The 20,963-nt window shown below is 40.4% G+C and overlaps 2 protein-coding genes across 2 annotated transcripts in view; both read right to left on the bottom strand.

The window, feature by feature from the left end:
• Positions 1–20,963, bottom strand: part of LOC109930964 (dynein axonemal heavy chain 8-like) — a 2,199,840-nt gene that overhangs the window by 1,156,132 nt on the left and 1,022,745 nt on the right. The window lies entirely within an intron of this gene.
• Positions 1–20,963, bottom strand: part of LOC109918465 (dynein axonemal heavy chain 8-like) — an 876,900-nt gene that overhangs the window by 54,874 nt on the left and 801,063 nt on the right. Inside the window, exons 60-63 of the mRNA XM_048596621.1 lie at positions 18,317–18,519; positions 16,114–16,187; positions 10,645–10,797; positions 4,964–5,119 (exon numbers count right to left, since the gene is read on the bottom strand). Of these exons, the coding sequence (XP_048452578.1) occupies positions 4,964–5,119; positions 10,645–10,797; positions 16,114–16,187; positions 18,317–18,519 (586 nt within the window). The remainder of the gene's footprint in view (positions 1–4,963; positions 5,120–10,644; positions 10,798–16,113; positions 16,188–18,316; positions 18,520–20,963) is intronic.

The raw sequence follows: 20,963 nt of genomic DNA, 5'->3' as shown, positions 1-20,963 counted from the left end.
TTGGCCTGCTGTGTTCACCCAGCTCTACGCCTTGTTATCTCAGGATCTGATGCAGGTCAGTTTACACTCAGCCAAAATTTGGGTTGGAAAGTTATAGAGGTTGCAAGATAGTAGATCCTAACATGGGAAACATTGGGATAGTGAAGTCTATTGGTTAAAAAAGAATTTTGAATGAGCAATTCAATGGCTCATAATTGGGGCAGAGCTGGAGAATGCAAATAAGTTGAAATAGGCAGCCTTTATGTTGGAGAAGCTATAGGTGTTCAACTCAGTTCTATTGGAAAATAACGTTAACAGTCTTAATATTAAATCACATTTTTATGTAAATCACAGAAATTATAGTGCTCGATATTTACCTAATCTAAATCTATTTCAATTATTCATTCCTATGACCATTCTTGAGAATTTTTTCTGCACTCTTTCTGCTTCAACAACTCCTATTGAAGTGTGACACCCCAGAATGTGATCTAATACTGTAGTTGAGGCTGAACTGGTGCTCCATACAAGTTTGACATAACACCTTTGCCTTCACAGTCTATGGTCCTATTTATAAAGTGTAGGATGCTGTGTACTTTATTAACCATTCTCTTATTCTGTCTTGGCACTTTCACTGTTTTACATACCCATGTTTTTATGTTCCTTCAGACCTCTTAGAATTTTCTGCATAATTATCTACCGTCTTTCTATATTCTTGCTAGCAAATGAATCACTTCACATTTCTCTGAATTAAATTTCCTCTGTCACTTGTCCATCCATTCGACCACTATCTGTATGTCCTTTTGAAGTTCTAACCTATCCTCCTCACAGTTCACAAGACTTGTAAAATTTATATACTCAACAAAGTTTGAAATTGTATCCATACGCATCATTAAATCCTGGTCATTAAAGAAGCAGAGCTTCCAACACTGGTGAGTGGGGAACTCGACTACAAACAGTTTTCCAGTATTAACCACTACATGCTATCTCCTGTCACTCCCAATATAGACTCCATTACTGATTGCATACTTTCTCCTGATGAGCCCTCCAACCCCTTTGATCTCTTTGGCAAAATCCAACATCTCAAACTTAGGAAAACTCTTCGATTATTTCAAGCAGAATCTTCACTCACTCTGCAGCAGTATAAGAAAGTCAACTGCATCTCACTTGGCAGTCCATGTGCAAATCATTGTGAGCTGCTGTTTGATGTTGATCTACTCACTTTGCAATTTTGGTGCACACACAGCACACTTGAGTTTGTACCCTTACCATTAGATCCGAACCTTGATTAAATTGAAGGACATTCAATTTGGGTTGAGCTGGGGGAATGCATTCCACGTTCACCTGGCCCACAGGAGGTGCTTGAAAAGTATTTGGCTGATGGATCTGTCTCACTGACCACCATGTAAAAGGCATGTCTGATGGTACAGCTATCAGTTATGTCTGCCACAATCTGAGTTGCTGCCCCCACCCACCTTTTAATTTGTATAATTCAAGTTAAAGTAGACCATGAGTCAAGTCCCTGGTTTAAACCAGTTAAGAAATAGTTAATTACAAGTTATTGCAGTAGATTTAATAGGATAAAGAGGTAAAATTAGAAACAAAAAAGTTAACATTTAAAAGAAGATAAACAAGCACTTAACTAATTTCTCTATTTTTCTACTTTTACCTAAGATTTTGTACCTAGGTACCTTGTACCTAAGATAATGCTGTGATTAGCAACATTGTAAACAATTCACTGTACTTCTGTATCCCTGTACTTGAGTGCAGTTGACAATAAAACCTAATCCAAATTCTAATTATAGGAAGAAAGGCTCAATTAGTCTCTGTAATAAAAACTGAAAGAACTGTGGTTGCCATAAATCAGGAACAAAAACAGAAGTTGCTGGAAAAGCTCAGCAGGTCTGGCAGTATCTGTGAAGAAAAAAAATCAGTGTTAATGTTTTGTGTCCAGTGACCCTTCCTCAGAACTGATGGTAGCTGGGAAAACGTTGGCTTATATGCAGAAAATAGGAGGGGGATGGGGTAGGGAGTAAATGATAGGATAGAACTCAAAGAGAGAGAAAAGCAGTTGGATAGACAAAGGAGTTGATAACGATCTGACTGGGCGGGTGAGTAGTTGTTAATGGGGACTGTTAGTGACTAACAACAGATGGTGTGTAAGGGCAGGCTATATGGTAACAAAGCCTGGTGTGTGTGAGGTAGGGGGTTGGGACATGGAAGAGTTTAGGCCCTAAAATTATTGAACTTGACATTGAGTCTGGAGGGCTGCAGGGTCCCCAACTGGAAACTGAGGTATTTTTCCTCCAGCTTGCGTTGAGCTTTGCTCGAACACTGTAGCTAGCCAGAGACAGGGTTGTTGGCCAGGGAACAGTGTGGTGTGTTAACGTGGCAGGCAACAGGTAGGTCAGGATCTTTATTGTGAGCAGAACATGGATGTTCTGCGAAGCAGTCACCCAGTCTATGCTTCGTTTCTCCAATGTAGAGGAGACCACATTGTGTGCAGCGAATGCAGCAGACTCTGTTGTGTAATGTTGGGGTATGCTATTTCAGTTCTTTGTTGTTAAAGTGAAGAAGCTAACACATGAAGTCAGATAAAGTAGCTATGATGACTGCTGTAGTTTCATAGTTGTTGTTTTCTTACACAGTTGGACTGTGCAAGATAGCAGATTTTGAGAGAAAATGAAGATTCCTGGCTTCTTGTTATGCAAATGTGGCACTTTTGATTTCTCTTCCCAATTTCCTATTTGTCCTGAATGGTTCAAGATGAAATCTTTCTTTGTTGAGATTGCTTCTCCTTTTGAAATAGATTTTCTGAGGAATGACCTGTCCCTTTTCTATGAAAGGAGAGAACTCCACAATTCTAACAGGAGATTCCAGTCAGGGCTCCTTCAGAAGCATGAAGCTATACCTCCATACTCACAGTTCTCTCATAGAAGAAATATAGAAACAAAGAAGATAGGAGCAGAAAGAGGCCATTTGGCCTTTTGAGCCTGCTCCGCCATTCTTTACAATCATGGCTGATCGTCCAACTCAATAGTCTATTCCTGTTTTCTCCCCATAACCTTTGATCCCATTCACCCTAAGTGCTATATCTAGCTGCCTCTTGAATACATTCAATGTTTTGGCATCAATTACTTTCTCTGGGAATGAATTCTACAGGGTCACCACTTTTTGGGTGATGAAATGTCTCCTCATCTCTGTCCTAAACGGTCTACCCCAAATCCTCAGTCTGGCCCCTGGTTCTGGATGCACCCACCATCAGGAATATCCTCCCTGCATCTACCCTGTCTAGTTCTGTTGGAATTTTATAAGTCTCTATGAGATCCCCCCTCATTTGTCTGAACTCCAGCGAAAACAATCCTAACCTAGTCGTCATGGTGCAGAACTGTCCAAAGAGGGAAATCACACCCCCTTTTCAATGCAGCCACCTCTGTATTCTGAAATGTGAAGATCCAGAATCACACACAACCACTTTGACAGTTGGTATCAAACAGTAAGTACACAATGTAAGTGTGAGATTACCGAGAAGGTGTGGGTTCTCATGTCCAGAGGATTGGGTCCAGAGTGGGATAATTGGGAGAATTGGGTCTGGAGCAGGAAAAGGTGGGGTGGAGTCTTGAACAAGTGAATCATTGATTCATAAAATCACAGAATCTATAATTCTATGAGTGAAAATGGTTGTTTCCCAGGGGTATTAAATCAGGGTTGTCTGGGGGAGCTGTAGTTGGGGGTTTGTGATGCAAATATGGAGTCAGTAGTTAGCCAGGTGCCTTTAATAGTTAAACTTTTTCTGAGTAATGAGTTACTTAATTTCATTGGAACTATCTACATTCTCCAATTTAAATGGAGAGATTTGGGAAGTTCCAGGCCCAGGGGAATTGCCCAGGTGAATCTTTAATTTCCTGGGTTCCTTTGGAGTCTACGCACAACTCCCATTTATCCTGGAATAATCACTGTCTGGCCACTGGAGAATCCAGGTGATTGTCAGCTAGCAAGCTAAGATGGCAGCTGTTACAGGGTGATCTTTGCAAACATGGAGTTACGTTCCAATAATGCATTTGTGTTCTGGAACGTAACTCCATGTGTGGTTATCTTTTGTTCTGATCAATGCCCAATTTACCTTCTCTCAGTGAATCATCAAAGACTTTGTTATCTCTTGGACAAAACTTGTTACATATTTGAGTGTCTGTCTGTAACCCACATGGAACTTACATTTATATAGTCAGGTTAACAGTTTTTTCCTCGAATTTACCGAATCTTAACTTTGGAATCATGACACTGGTAACACTGGAGGCCACGTGGGTTCTGAAAAAGTGTTAGTAAAGGTAAAGTCACCAAAGTCTTACTAAACCATAGGGCTGCTGTGTCAATAGAGAGTAATGACTAGTGGTGGTTTAACTTGAGGGTCACTGCATCCCAGGTGAGGGGAGAGGTCAGGGAGGAGTGTCCCTCATGGTTACCTCAGCAGGTGTGGGATTTGAACCCACACTGTTGGCATGACTCTGTGTCACAAATCAACCAACTGAGCTAACCAATCCTCCTGCACCACATACCCTGCCCCCCTCCCCCCGGCACTGCCCCCGCCCCGAAGAAATGTTATATTCAAAACATGAATTCTCCACAAACGCTGCCAGGCTGGCCAAGTTTCTCCAGCATTGTTCTTGTTATTCCAGTATTTGCAGTACTTTGCTTTCATTTTAGGTACATTTCGAATCCCAATTTCCTAGACAGTGGTATACAAGGAAGTAACAGTCTACAATGTGATTTCTACATGAATAACTTGTAACATTTTAATTATTCTTCAATGATTCTAGTAAATGTTCCTTTTTTAAGTTTAAATATAAGGTAGTGAGGCACCAGCAAGTACCACCCATTTACTAAGTCTCCCACCTTAAGGATCAAGTTAATCATACTCAGTGAATTAGTATAATTTTAGAATATATGATTAGATTATAGTCAGATAGTCAGATTTGGGCTCAAATACCTGAACTGTGGTGTGCAGGAAAGCAACAGCGTACAATAGTGGTCTCCACATGGGTAGATTTGAATATTCTATTTGGTCCTGAGTGATTCCAGTGAATGTTCTTTTGAGTCCTGCCCGCACTCCCTGCGGAGGCTCATTAGTGTATTTGATGGATGTCTGGAAAATAAACAATGGACAATTAATCTTCAAGTAAACAGCGAGTGAAATGAATTGGTTAAATAACTAATGATTTGTGTAAATTAAATAATCAGAGTTCGATGCAGTTTTCTAAGCCTGTCTGTCATAAATTCTGAACATGCTATTCACATCTTATTCACCGATCATTCATTCAGTAACCACATGTAAACCATGGGCACCAGAATGACCCACATTCCAGCCATACAGGCAGTACAACTGAATACTACTTGAAATAAGGCTGGATTCCCAACTATTTGTATTCGGCATCAATGATTTGGATGAAGTGACTGAAAGTATGGTAGCTAAATTTGCCATGTCACCAAGATAGGTGGGAAAGTAATTTGTCAAAAGGAGGTAGTGAGTCTGCAAATCCTGCTAAATGAGCGGACAGGAAATTGGTAGATGGAATGTAGCAGATATGCAATATAACAGGATACATCAGAGGATTCGTGCAGTGAGGCAATATGGGTAGAACTCTGGAATAGGAAAGGTGAAATGACAATGCTGGGGGTATACTACAGGCCTCCTAACAGCTAGCGGGAGATAGAGGAAAGATATGTATACAGATTTCAGAAAGATGTAAAAACAGCTGGGTTGTTGATGGGGTGATTCTAACTTCCCCTATACTGACTGGGACTTACTTTGTGCTAGGGGCTTGGATGGGGCAGAATTTGTAAGGATCATTCAGGAGGGATTCTTGACACAACATGCAAATAGCCCAACCAGGGAATCGGTTGTACTCGACCTGGTTTTGGGAAATGAGCCTGGCCAGGTGAGTGAGGTTTCAGTGAGGGAGCATTTCGGGAGTAGTGACCATAATACTGTGAGTTTTAAGATACTCATGGATAGGGATATCAGCAGTTCTCAGCTAAAGGTGTTAAACTGGGGGAAGGTGAACTAGAACAATATTTGGCAGGAAGTGAAGAATTTTGATTGGAGGTAGCTGTTTGAAGGTGGAAGGTGATTCTACATCGGACATGTGGGTGTATTTGAAATGGCAGTCGATAAGAGTTCAAGAGAGGCGTGTTCCTGCGAGATAAATATGGTAAGTTTCGTGAACCTTGGATGACCAGGGATGTTATGACCTTGGTCAAAAAGACAAAGGAAGCATACATAAGGTCTAGGAAGATGGGAACTGATGAAGGCCTTGAAGTATATAAGGAAAGTAGGAAAGAACTCAAACAAGGAATTAGAAGGGCTAAAAGGGGTCATGAAAAGTTGTTAGCAAACAGGATTAAAGAGACTCCCAAGGCTTTTATACATATATAAAAAGCAGGAGGGTAGCCAGGGAAAGGGTTGGCCCACTCAAGGACAAAGGTGGAAATCTATGTATGGAGCCAGAAGAAGTAGATGAGGCCCTAAATGAACACTTTGTCGGTACTCACCAAAGAGAAGGAATTAGTGGAGGATGATCTCAGGGAAGGGAGTGTCAAATTTCTAAGCCAAGTTGCTGTTAAAAAGGAAGAGGTTTTTTTAAAATTTATTAGTGGGATGAGGGCATCGCTGGATAGGCAACATTTATTGCCCATCCCTAATTGCCCAGAGGGTAGTTCAGAGACAGCCACATTCCTGTGGGGCTGGAGTCACACGTAAGCCAGACCAAGTAAGGATGATAGTTTCCTTCCCTCAAGGACGTTAGTGAACCAGATGGGTTTTTCCAACAATCGATTCATGGTCATCATTAGATTCTTAATTCCAGATATTTTATTGAATTCAAATTCCACCAAGTGCCATGGCAGAATTCGAACCCAGGTCCCCAGAATGTTATTTGGATCTCTGAATTAATATTCCAGCAATAATACCATTTGGCCATCATCTCCCCAAGTCGATGTTGTGTGTGTTAAAAAGTATTAAGTTATGTACGTCTCAGGTCCTGATGGGATCTATCCCAGAATATTCAGGGACACAACAGAACAAATTGCTGGAGCATTGACTGATAACTTTGTATCTTCTTTGGCCACAGGTGAGGTCCCAGAGGACTGGAGAATTGCCAATGTTGTCCAATTGTTTAAGAAGGGTAGCAGGGATAATCCTGGAAATTATGGGCCTATGAGCCTCATGTTGGTGGTTGGGAAATTATTGGAAAAGATTCTCAGGGACAAGATCTATATGCATTTAGAAGCAAATAGACTTATTAGCGATAGACAGCATGGGGATGATGATGAGGGAAAAGCAGTTGATGTTGTCTACATGGACTTCATTAAAGACTAGGTCCGTCATGGAAGACTGGTACAAAAGGTGAAGTCACATGATATCAGGGGTGAGCCGGCAAGATGGATACAGAACTGGCTTAGTCATTTGAGACAGAGGTTAACGGTGGAAGGATGCTTTTAGGAATGGAGGTCTGTCACTAGTAGTCTTCCACAAGGATAAGTGCTAGGATCTCTGTTGTTTGTGATCTACATAAATGATTTGGAGGAAAACGTAGCTGGCCTGATTAGTAAGTTTGCAGATGACACAAAGATTGGTGGAGTTGTGGATAGTGAGGAGATAAAGCAGGATATAGATCAGTTGGAGGCATGGGGCGAAAAATGGCAGATGGAGTTTAATCTGGACAAATCTGAGGTAATGCATTTTGGAAGGTCAAATACAGGTGGAGATTATACAGTGAATGTCAGAACCCTTAGCAGTACTGATTTGCAGAGAAATCTGGGTGTGTAAATCTACAGATCACTGAAATGGCAGCAAAGGTAGATAAGGTAGTAAAAAAAGGCCGAGGGCATGCTTGCCTTCATTGGAAGGGGCAGTGAGTATAAGGATAGACAAGTTATGCTGTAGCTTTATAGAAGGCCGGACTTGGAATATTGCATACAATTCTGGTCACAACACTACCTGAAGGATGTGAATGCTTTGGGGAGGGTACAGAAAAGGTTTACCAGGATGTTGCCTGGTATGGGGGATTTTAGCTAAAAAAAGGTTGGATAGACTGGGTTTGTTTTCACTGGAATGCACAAGGTTGAGGGATGACCGACAGAAGTTTATAAGACTGTGAGTGGCATGGATAGAGTGAAAAGTATGAGGCTTTTTTCCAGGGTGAAGGGATCAATTACTAGGGAACACAGGTTCAAGGTTTGAGAGGGGAAGTTTAAAAGAGATATGCGAAGCAATATTTTCACACAAAGGGTGGTGAGCGCCTGGAATGTGTTGCCAGAGGAGGTGGTGGAAGCAGACACAATAACAGCAGTCAAGAAGTACCTGGATGAGTACATAAATAGGAAGGGAATAGAAAGATACAGATCCTGTAAGTGAAAACAGTTTTAGCATGGAAGGGCAAAATATGTTGGAGCAGGCTTGGAGGGCCAAAGGGCCAGTTTCTGTGCTGTATTGTTCTTTGATCTTTGTTTGTTCTTTGGAAAACCTGTGTAAATGTGAACTTGTTCTCTTCAGAGAAAGAACAATGAAGCGGTATGCTTTTTTTAAATGAGGAGAGATTGCAGGACTTGATGGTGCATAAGTCACAAAGTTAGTGTGCAGGCACAGCAAGTGATGAGCAAGGCAAATGAAATATTCTCAGTAATTGCAAGGAGAATGGAATATAAAGGCAGGGAAGCTTTACTGAAGCTGCTAGATGTGTGAGATCACATCTGGAGTACTGTATGTAGTTTTAGTCCTTGAACCCACCTTGTTCAAACCAAAAACAAATATGAACTGTGAAGCTAGATTGAAAAAAAATTATAAAGTGTGAAATATCTCAAGTGAGTGAGTAGGAAGTGTAGAGCTCAAGAAGGCTTCTTAGTTTGGGAAGTTGAGTTTTTTGGTCTTTTAAGCTAATTCTTCATTCTGGGATTTGACTTAAACTAGCTGACCAATATAATTATCAGCTGGGATCATAATATAGTTACTTGCTGGATTTGCAAGGTAACCTTTTGCAATTACTGCATTAGGATGCCCAGATCCCCCTGCATCTCAGAATTCTGCAATCTCTCAGCACTTAGATAATTATTTTATATGCTTCCTAGCAAAATGAATATTTTCACATTTTCCCATACTATAGTCCTTTGTCAGATCTTTGCCCACTCATTTAATGTATCCAAATCTCTTTGCTTCTATATCTCCTTATCTTTACTTCATAACTTACTTTCCTACCTATCAGTAAATTTAGCTACGGTATCTTTAGCTCCTTTATCAAAGTCATTTAAAGAAATAGCAAAAACTCATTGCACATACAAACTTACAAAATCACTGATCCTGAAGATCCCTGTGTCCCCATGTGTTCCACTACTTTCCCATAACTCTAATGTACAGGGGCCCAGGATAAGACCATAAAACATAGGAGCACAATTAGGCCATTCAGTCTTACTCATCGAGTCTACTTTGCCTTCCAATAAGATAATGGCTGATCTGACAATCCTCAACTCCATTTTTCTGCTTTTTCCCCATAATCCTTGATTGCCTTACTCATCTGCCTTGTTAAGTCCGTAAAGATCTTGTATTTTTCAGTAAGGCTGTCTCTTATTCTTTGAAACTCCAATGAATTCAGGCCCAATTTACTCAACCTCTCCTCAGAAGGCAGTCCATCCATAATTTGGTAACTGCCTAGTGAACCTTCTCTGGACTGCTTTCAGTGTCTGTACATCTTTCCTTAAATAAGAGGCCCAAAACTGTTCATGATCTGACCAGTGCCTTGTATTTTTAGCAATATCTCCCTATATTTATACATAATTCCCTTTGAAATAATGCGCAGTTTGCCTTCCCTATTACCTGCTAAACTTGGATGCTAGCTTTTTGAGATTAATAGAAGACGACTTCAAAATCATTATGTTTTGTAGCTTTATAAAGTATTTCTCCATTAAAGTTAGAATCAGTTCTTCTTTCTGCGAAAGTACAAACCTCATATTTTCCCACATTATATTCCATCTGCCAAGTTTTTGTCCACTCATTTAACCTATATCTCTGTATAAATTGTTTGTGTCATCCTTACCATTTGTCTTCCTGTCTATTTTTGTGTCATCTGCAAACTTGGTGATAGTGCATTCAAGTCATCCAAGTCATTGATATATATTGTAAATATTTGTAGACCCAGCACTGATCCCTAGCACATCACTATCACACTAACACACACACTATCTTGAATATGCTACCCTTATCCTAACTCTATTTTCTATTAGTTAGCCAGTCCTCCAACCATTAGCGCATTAACACCAATGAATTTGACTGTTTGATGATTTCTGAATTTTCATTGATACATTAGGAGCAAAACTTCCAACAGATGACCACAAAAGTAGGGTCTCCCTAAACTAGAAGTCTGTTCCTTGAATTATATCCCGCTATTGAATCTTGAACAGACCCCACCATTGACGTTACTTTCACAAAGGGAACAGTGGAGTCCATGTTATACAAGCACCTTGGATTCATGAAGATGCAGCATTTAGAAAATAAATTCCTGCATTGGTCCCTAACACAGAGGCAGATGATTGCAATGTCAAGATGTTGAAGATACCTTGTAAATCCATCTATTTTGTTTGTTTCCTAATCTGCTGTTATTCTGTAGTGTAAACACTAACCTGCAGCAATGTGATCGGGAACTTTGGATGCGGCTCAGTGGTTAGCCACACTCGGAAAGAGTCATGCACATTCTCACTTATTAGTAAGGTTTCTAGCAGCTCATCCATGAAAGCCAATCCCAAATGGCAGTTCTGCAGTAGAACCCATCCGCCCTGTGGTATAAGTAGCAAAAGTTAGTTTATCCAGGCTGATCAAATTCCAGAATGTTTCAAAGAAAACCTACAAGTAGGATTGAGGTCATCTGATGCAGATGCTGCCAAACCTGCTGCATTTCTCCAACATTCTCTGTGTTTGTTTGAGGTCATCTGCGATGCTCAAAACTCCAAACGTGGAATTTATTGATAGCACTTTAATAAATTATCACCTTTGCTTATAAGGATTTGCAAAAAACTTACAAATTGTTACAAGCAAAGTTGGAGGGATCTCTATTTCGTTTACTAGTCCCAGCCCTTCATAAACTTTAAATTAAACTGAGTTGGTAATTTAACCAGTTATATAGATCTCAGACTGAGTGATGTTCAGAATTAAGGGCAAATTGGTCAGGTTTCTTCAGTCAGCAACAAATAACTGGCCTATTAACAAAATAAACTTAAATAAAGATATAAAGATTATTGACAAACAATTTTAATTATGCAAAAAAATCCTGCATATTTTCATATATAAATGTATATCTTTATGTGTGCTCACAAGTTGCTGGCTGTGGGATGTCTTCCAGGAACAGTTATATCTAGATTCCCTTTGCTCTGGATGGTAGGAAACAATCTTAAGAATCCCTTCCAGGAATTCTCTACAAGTACTAAGGATGCCTTCTGGTGCACTTTTAGCTCATGCGTTCTGCTGACAACAGTTGTGAACAAAGAGAGAGGGTGCAATGGCTGCACTCAAATTCTCTCTCTCTGACTTCAAAATATAATAAGCTTATTTCACATTCAAATTGAGTCACATGGCCTCTCTCTGAAAATTCTCCAGACCATATGACTCGATCAGAGCTGCCTCTTCCTTGCAGATACAAGCCTGGGTGGAATGTTTCCATACCTTGATCCACAGAAGCAATGGCAAGAATTATGGTAAAATATGGTGAGAGTTTAAAAATCTGACTTTCCATGTTGAGGGAAAATTTCTGATTTTTCCCCTGACGGTTTCAGTGGTAAGATCAGAATCTCAGTGATAAGCAGCAACAACCTCAGTTCTATGTGCCTCATTAATATCCTAACTCACCTGATTTACAGTCATAGAGATATACAGCATGGAAACAGACCCTTCGGTCAAACATGTCCATGCTGAACAGATATCCTAAACTGATCTGGTCCCATTTGCCGGTATTTGGCCCATATCCCTCTAAACCCTTCCTACTTGTGTACCCATCGAGATGCCTTTTAAATGTTGTAATTGTACCAGCCTCCGCCACTTCCTCTGGCAGCTCATTCCATACACGCACCACCCTCTGCATGAACATGTTATCCTTTAGGTCCCTTTTAAATCTTTCCCCTCTAACCTTAAACCTACGCCCTCTAATTTTGAACTCCCCTACCTTGGGAAAAAGACCTTGGTTATTCACTCTATCCATGCCCTTCATGATTTTATAAGCTTCTATAAAGTCACCCTTCAGCCTCCAACATTCCAGAGAAAATAGCCACAGCTTATTCAGCCTCTCCCTATAGCTCAAACTGTCCACACCTGGCAACACCCTCATAAATCTTTTCTGAATCCTTTAAAGTTTAACAACATCTTTCCTATAGCAGGGAGACTAGAAATGAATGCAGTACTCCAAAAGTGGTCTAACCAATCTCCTGTACAACTGCAACATGCCATGCCATCCCAACTCCTACACTCAATGTACTAACCAATAAAGGCACCTGTACCAAACACCTTCTTCACCACTCTGTCTATCTGCGACTCCACTTTCAGGGAACTATGCACCTGCACCCTTAGGTCCCTTTGTTTGGCAAGACCCCTGGGGAGCTACCATTAACTGTATAAGTCTTGCCCTGATTTGCCTCATCAAAATGCAACACCTCAAATTTATCTAAATTAAACACCATCTGCCATTTCTCGACCCATTGGCCCATCCGATCAAGGTCCTGTGTACTCTGAGATAATCTTCACTGCCCACTACACCACCAATTTTTATGTCATCTGCAAACTTACTAACCATTCCTCCTATATTCACGTCAAATTCATTTATATAAATTTCTGTTCAGGTCTTAATTCTCACCTCATCTCCTGAGAGACCAAATAATGACACTCTCCAACTTTGAAAGACAGATTACCTGGCAGATGTCACAAGCTCCTGGATGACCTTATGGATCTTAGTTTCATTTCTGAGAAGTCACCCTTGTGGAAGCTGCCAGCCTCTGTTAGTTGCATAGCTTTTCAGTTGCAGCATAGGAAGGGCTAATAGTTGTTGAGGATAAGATGAGTGAGAACAATTGAGTGGAAGTGCATCATGCAATGGTAAGTTTGGTAGTCTATGAGCATTGTTGAGGTTTATGTAAAGTGTCAAAGTTAGTGACTGTGAGGTAGCAGAGAAATGTTGGCAGCTTTATGGAGCACAGAAAGTCATTGACCTTCATCCTGTGCTGTTGTGCATTCTGTATGACCCTAGAGACAGACAGAACTGACCTGAGTCTCTATCTGTGTCCAGATTGGCTGTGTTTAATATCATGGCCTCCGCTGATGGTCTACTGGGTAGGGGATATTTCTTCTCTTGATCAGACTGTCCACTGAGACCTGCAGATCCCTATCCAAAGAATGGGGAGATAGCTTTCCTTCTGAAAGAATTTGGTTTGCTAAGAGGACAGTGTGTGAAGTAGTTTTTGGTTTGCAGCAACTTAAGTGGTGTGTGGCTGGACTTTAAATCTAGTGCAACAGCTTGTACACCAGAAGGTAATCATCCATAGATTCCCTACAGTTTGGAAAAAGGCCATTCGGTCCAGCAAGTCTACATTACCCCTCCGAAGAGTATCCCAGACCCATTCCTCTACCCCTGCATTTCCCATATCTAACCCACCTAACCTAAACATCCCTGAACACTATGGGCAATTTAGCATGGCCAATCAACCTACCCTGTACATCTTTGGACTGTAGGAGGAAACCAGAACACCTGGAGGAAACCCACGCAGCCACAGGGAGAACATGCAAACTCCACACAGACAGTCACCCAAGGGTAGAATCGAACTTAGGTCCCTGGTGTTGTGAGGCAGCAGTGCTAACCACTGTGCCACTGTGCCACCCCAGGGGTGGTAGTGGTGGGAATTTTGCCTCTCCTGCCAGATGAATGCATGAGAAAGATACCAAAGAGGATGGTTGCGTAATTTGGTTGTTGACTTGTTCGCCGAGCTGGTAAGTTTGTTCGCAAACATTCTACATGTTTGTTAATGGAGTTCAGGTTGGAGTGCCAGGCCTCCAGGAATTCTCATGCTAGGACAAGCCAAACAAAGACACACACGAGAATTCCTGGAAGACTGGCACTTAAACCCGAACTCCATTAACAAACATGTAGAACTGGACCCCATATACCAACAACTAAGAAACAAATCCGGAAGTGATGCCACCCACCCCAGCAAACCAAGACACACAAATAGCAAGCGGGACAGAACACCGACACTTCACCGGAGATGCACTGATGATGTTACCTAGCATGGTGATAAAATATTTATGAACAAACTTACCAGCATGGCGAGCAAGTCAACAACCACATCAACAACCCGAGCTACAAATCTTCTCAAAAACCTTGGTTGCATAACTAATAAGGTGAAGAGCAGAGGGTAGTGTGAAAAAAGTCACCATGAGCGTTGAAGCAGTCTTGGAAAATAACACAGCATAACAATTAGGAAAATTCAGCCCATTGTTACTGTGGTACTCCGTGCCTCTTCCATAGTAAAGTGTCCTTCTTTATAGGTTTGAGGTATATTTATATAGATTCACATAAATCTTGGAAAAAAAGATTGGATGACATCTCTTCAGAACAATGTGGACAATAAGAGTTCTTGAAAAAGTTCAAGATACTTTTCTTGTAACTTTGAAATCCTTTACCAATTGAGGTACACAGCCAGGCAGAAACCAAGTGAAATAATTAATAAACAAGGAAGAACTGGGGGTGCTCTGATTTTAGTATTAGTGATGATTATACATGATTAAGAAGGTATGTCACTAGAATATTAATCATTGGATTAGCTTTAAAGTGCATATGGCAATCAGTAGCATCATAGTTATGTTACTGGATGAGCAATTCAAGAGGCCCAGGTTAATGCTCTGCTGTCATGGGTCAAATCTCACTGTGACAGCTAGTGGAATTTCAATTCAGTCAATGAATGTAGAATTAAAATCTAGTATTAGTAATGGTGACCATGAAACCATTGTAATTACTGTCAAAATGTATCTCGTATCATCCTTTAGAAAAGATATGATAAGCATGTATGGGCCAGCTCTCTCACTTTTAGATTATGTTTGTAAAGAAAACATTGCAAGGTCAAGAAGGCTATGCCATTGCCATTACTGATGCAGTGGTTTATCTGATTTTGTTCCTTACTGACTTTTCTAGGCAGGTTGATACAACTGAGTTGCTTGTTCAGCTATTTCAGAAGGCAAAGTTAGTGGTCTCAAGTCATTGTAAGCCAGACAGGATGATAAATTTTCAAAACTGTTTTGTTTTTACAACCATCAATTGCAGTTCCGTGGCACCTTTACTGAGACAAATTTTCAATTTATTAATTTTTAAAAATTCAATCTATATTTGTGAATTAAATCAAAATTCTACGAATTGCCAATTGTGAGTTTTTAAAATTCTCACTGACTGAATTTTGGAAAGTTGGCTCAAGTCAGCGACGAAAATGACTTTGTGTTGGGCATTCATACCCTGGAATCAAGTCAAAGATGCTGAAGTTCTCCAGATACATGGGTACCAAAACTTGACTAATCACTGATTACAGAAAACTGTGACGCTCTAATAGAATCTATTTCCTTTGTAATTCCCCAATTTGAGCATTGCATTGATAGAATTGGAAATTCAGACATAATCAGCGAGATTGATTTGTTTTCTAGTGAAAGGGAGGGTAAACCCTTATTCTAAAACTATGAACTCTCATTCTTGATCACGAAACAAGGGGAAACATCCTTCATACATCTACTTTGTCAATTCCCTTTAGCATTTCATATGCCACAATTAGGTCTCTCATTCTTCTAAACTAGAGGGAGTACAAGCCTGAACTGTTCAATCTCTCTTCTTAAGACAAACTCCTCATCTCTGGCATTAAGCTATTGAACCTGCACTGAACTGCGTCTAAGGCAATTACATTCCTCCTCAAGTAGGGGCACCCAAAACCATCCTCTAAAATTTTGGTCTCACCAATTCCTTGTACAGCGAAGGATGCTCCCCACCTTGAACAGTTCAAAGTTCATGAAAATCCTTGGATATTGAAAATGACTGATATGGCATAAAACTGATTTGCACTCATACTTTTACTGACCTCGTGCATCGACATAGCCACTAACTTTCTGGCATGTACTTCTTGTCCCTGGCCCATTGATATTGCCCTGCAATCTAAAGAAAAAAAATCCGTTATTGTTTACACAGAAATATTTAGTGTTGTGTTATGATTATAGCATAGATAAATATCAATTGGATTTAACCGCAATGACAGTAAAATACTAACTGAAAGGGTTTCACTGACTGGAGTCACTGAATCAGCAATGTTTACATAGAGGAGTCATATGACCCAGTATGCAAAATCCATGAGATTTAAGGATTGCCCAGTGAGATTGGTCTGCATTCTCATTTCAGAAGAAGTGCTCTGGAATAATACACATGAAAGCGAACATTTTATGTTTACAGTATGAGAAGAGAAAGGGAAAAAATACTACAGGTGAAAGATACAAAGAAAAATACTGGAAGAGAAATGCACATACTGAGTGGGTTAATTATATTGCAACATCTGTTCCTTGCTTCATTCACAGAGCTGCCAGACAAAGATGTGTTCCAAGTTATGTTAATTCTATTCTGGAGCTGGCTATTGAAGATTGAGCAGGAGCGGTTTTCTGGCCAATGTTTGAGCTGAGATAGCCACAGTAAGGATGTTTTGAAGCAAAATTGGCTGATTGCTTAGCCAAAAACTAATGGGAGCATCACTGGGAAACCTCATTTCTTTCTGAATAAAAATTGAAAAAACTGTGGATGCTGTAAATCAGGAACAAAAACAGAAGTTGCTGGAAAAGCTCAGCAGGTCTGGCAGCATCTGTGAAGAAAAAATCAGAGTTAATGTTTCAGGTCCGGTGACCCTTCCTCAGGACTCTGAGGAAGGGTCACCAGATCTGAAACATTAACTCTGTTTTTTGCTTCATGGATGCTGCCAGAGCTGCTGAGCTTTTCCAGCAACTTTTGTTTTCGTTGCTCATATCTTTCTGAATAGCTGGAACCCTGAGGAGAAATCAAAGCAAATTCTGGAAAGCTGGTTTTTTTTTGGAAATGAAGTGATTAAAAACTCAAAACTTTATAAATTAAGGGAACTTTTGGTGGGGTGAGGAGCAAACATGAAGCTGGATTCAGAGCATACATAGATATAAACTATAGTATTAAATTAGTGGTTTTTGCTTTCTTCATTTTTTATATATTGTTTTGAAGATGTGTTATTTAAATATGAATTTATATTGTTGGCTGGACAGACGTCTTGAAACAATAATCAGCCTATGCTTAACCATTTTTGGCCTCCTTCCCTTTTTGAATGAGGGTGTCACATTAGCAGTTTTCCCTTCCTGTTGTACGTCTCCAGGACCAAAGATTATTGGGAAATTACAATCAATGCATCCACTATCTCTGTAGCCAAGTATTTTAGGATCCTGGGACACAAGCCATTGGGACCAAGGGACTTCCCTGCCTTTAGCACCATTAGTTCTAATACTAGTTCTCTAGCAGTGGTGATGGTACTTAATTCCACACAGCCCCCCAATTATTTAGTAATAATGTTATGCTTGAAGTATCTTCCACTGAAAAGACTGATGCAAATGAGGGAATGAAATGTAATATTTCTGGCAGCACCAAACTAGATAAGATTGTGAATAGTGAGAAGGCTGTAAAGAATTTTCAGGGCAATTTAGATAAGTTGAGTGAATGAGCAAATATATGTCAATGCAATGTAACATGGATAGGTCACTTTGGGCTGAGATGAGGAGAAACATCATCACTCAGAGAGTGGTGGGCCTGTGGAATTCTCTAACACAAGTCTATGGAGGTAAAAACATTGAATATACTTAAGAAAGAAATATATAAATGTCTCAAGGCTAAAGGTGTCAAGGGGTATGGGTAGAGTGGGGGGTACGGTGCTGAGATGGAGGATAAGTGTGATCATATTGAATGGAAGAAAATGGTCAATGGATCAAACAACTTACCTAGCTCCTATTTTCTATATTTCTATTATTACAGTGAAAATAACAAATGAAAGAACTGATGAATTAATAGAATTAATGTATTTATACAACGTTAGAAAACTACTGCACTGCCTAGATGCTAAGTATGTTGAAGACATCTTTCATGGGCTTGTTGATAAGGATTCTGTCCATTGGTAATTTGTTGGTATATGGAAAAATGATGAAAAACATAAATGTAAAGTGTAACAAAGAAATGCTGGGGATGCTACCAGATGACAGTTGTATTCTCTACATTGACTGAATCCATACCAATTTCAAGCTTTTTGGCCAGTCCTTCAATCTGATTGCTGGGATCAGATCCCATTGACAGGAAACAGATCAGAGGAGTTTGTGCATCACTTTCTTCCCAGGTTGTCTCCAGGTTTAGAATCACTGGCTCTGCATATTTTGCCTCCATTGCCTCAGCAATGTAGTGTCGAGCTTGTGAGAGAATTCTGTCAGGACACCAAGACCTGAAAATTCAAAACAATAATTCAAATCAAATAATAATTAAATCTTCATTAATTGCTGAGAAAGAGTTCAATAGTATGCACTAATGTGGAAAACAAAGTAAACTAAGGTCATAACAGTTATATTGCAGGGGTAATGATTGCTTCAGAAATCACAGCTGGAATGTTGGGACACCACTGACTCTATCAGCCCTGGAAGGTACATCTCTCAGGCTATTATTGAATCACAGTAAGAGGCTATTCAGCTTGTCATGATTGTTCTAGGCCTCTTTTTGAACAATATGTTATTACGCCACTCCCTGGTCTTTTCTCTGTAGCCCTATACATTCTACCTTTTTAGATAATAATTCAAGTTTCTCGAGAATATGCCAATTGAATCTGCCTCCACCACACTCTCAGGCACTGCGTTCTAGACCCTAACTGCTCATAGTTTGATAAATGTCTTCATCATGTCGGTATTACTTCTTTCACCGGTTAACTTAAATCTGTGTCCTCTTGTTCTTGATCCTTCTGCTTATTTGAATATTATTTTCCTATCAACGCCTCTCATGATCTTGGATATCTCTAACAAATTTCAACTCAACATTCTCTTCTTCAAGGAAAACAACTTCAACTTCTCCAATCTTTCTTCATAACTAACTTTTCTCATCTCTCAAACCATTCTCAGAAATCTTTTCTGCACTCTGTAATATCTTGTCAACTCTCAATACAGACAGTTCATCCTATACCCTTTCCTGCTTAATTGTAATTTTTTCAAGTGTTTGAATTGCCCCGTTTTTCACAATGACCTGCTCTGTATCTTGTTCCTTGGTAAAGTCAGCTGGAAAGTATTCATTTAATACCTTAGCCACCCACTTTCCTGACTCAATCACTTTTGGTTTCTAATAAGCCATGATAAATTTTTCTGCCTAACTCTTCAGCTAAGTAAATCAAATTCTCTGAAGTCTCTGGGGGACATTTTCAGACAGCAATTTCCTCATTGGCAGTTTAAATTTCTTGAGCAATGATCACATAATCAGTGCACCAGGACTTGTGAGTGATCCCATAATGCATCCGTCAGGGTACTCTTTGTCTCTGACCATCTGGAGACGAGAAGATCTGGCCATTGTCTCTCATCATTCTTCCAAACAAAAATTAATCGTCTCTCAAATTCCTGTAATAACCCACTGTAGGAATATCGCAGCAAATAAGGAACTTCCTGACTCCCCAAAGCCTGTCCACCATCTACTAGGCACAAGTCAGGAGTGTGATGGAATATTCTCCACTTGCCTGGATTGGGGCAGTTCTAGCAACACTCAAGAAGTTTGACAACATCCAGGACAAAGCAGCCCACTTGATTGGCACCACATCCACAAGCATCCACTCCCTCCACCACTGACTCACAGTAGCAGTAGCATGTACTGTCTCCAAGATGCACTGCAGAAATTCACCAAAGATCTTTACACGGCACCTTCCAAGCCCACAGCCACTTCTATCTAGAAGGACAAGGACAGTAGATATATGGATATATGGGAACCACCATCAGCAAGTTTCCCTCCAAGCCACTCACCATCCTGACTTGGAAATATATTGCCATGCTTCACTGTCACTGGGTCAAAGTCCTGGAATTCCCTCCCTAATAGCATTGTGGTCAACCCACAGCACATGGACTGCAACGGTTCAATAAGGCAGCTCACCACCACCTTCTCAAGGGCAGCTAGGGACGGGCAATAAATGCTGGCCAGCCAGCGACACCCATGTCCCATGAATGAGAAAAGAAGATCTGGCAGCATCTGTGGAGAGGAAGAAAAGTTAATGTTTCAGGTCTAGCTTGGGTGCGGCAGCACAAACGGGAAGAATGGCATCTCATTTTACACTTGGGGACTCTGCAGCCTTCAGAACTCAATATCGAGTTCAATAATTTTTGGGCCTGAACACCTTCTTCCATGTCCTTGCCCACCTAACACCCCGGGCCCTGTCATGACGTGGGCTGCTTTCAACACAGCCAACTCATTTTCACTTGCGAATGGTTCTTGTTATCAGCTTTTCTTCCTCCCTGGCTTACCATTATCTATCCTTTTGTCTGCCAAACTGCTTTTCTCTCCCTCTGGGCTCCACCTCCACCTCCACCTATCGAATACTTCTTTTCCCCATTTCCCCAAGCCACTGTCTTCAGCATACCCCAAAATATTAATTCTGCTTTCTCTCCACAGATGCTGCCAGTTTCTTCAGCAATTTCTGTTTTTGTTCCACATTTCCAGCATCTACAGTTCTTTGCTTTACAATGGTTAGGAGCTATCTGAAACAATAGGTCTGCATGTCATGCCTGTATTTGGATTTCAGAAAGGAGCTGGAATCATTGAATCATATAATACAGAAGGGGCCCTTCGGCCCATAAAGTCTATACTGCCTAAAATGCAATACTACCTACATTAGGGATATACAAGGTGTAGAGCTGGATGAACACA

The sequence above is a fragment of the Rhincodon typus genome, chromosome 5 (genome assembly GCF_021869965.1).
Source record: "Rhincodon typus isolate 14 chromosome 5, sRhiTyp1.1, whole genome shotgun sequence".
Classification (NCBI taxonomy): Eukaryota; Metazoa; Chordata; class Chondrichthyes; order Orectolobiformes; family Rhincodontidae; genus Rhincodon; species Rhincodon typus.
The sequence above is the reverse complement of the archived record's forward strand: the minus strand, read 5'-3'. Positions and strand labels throughout refer to the sequence as shown.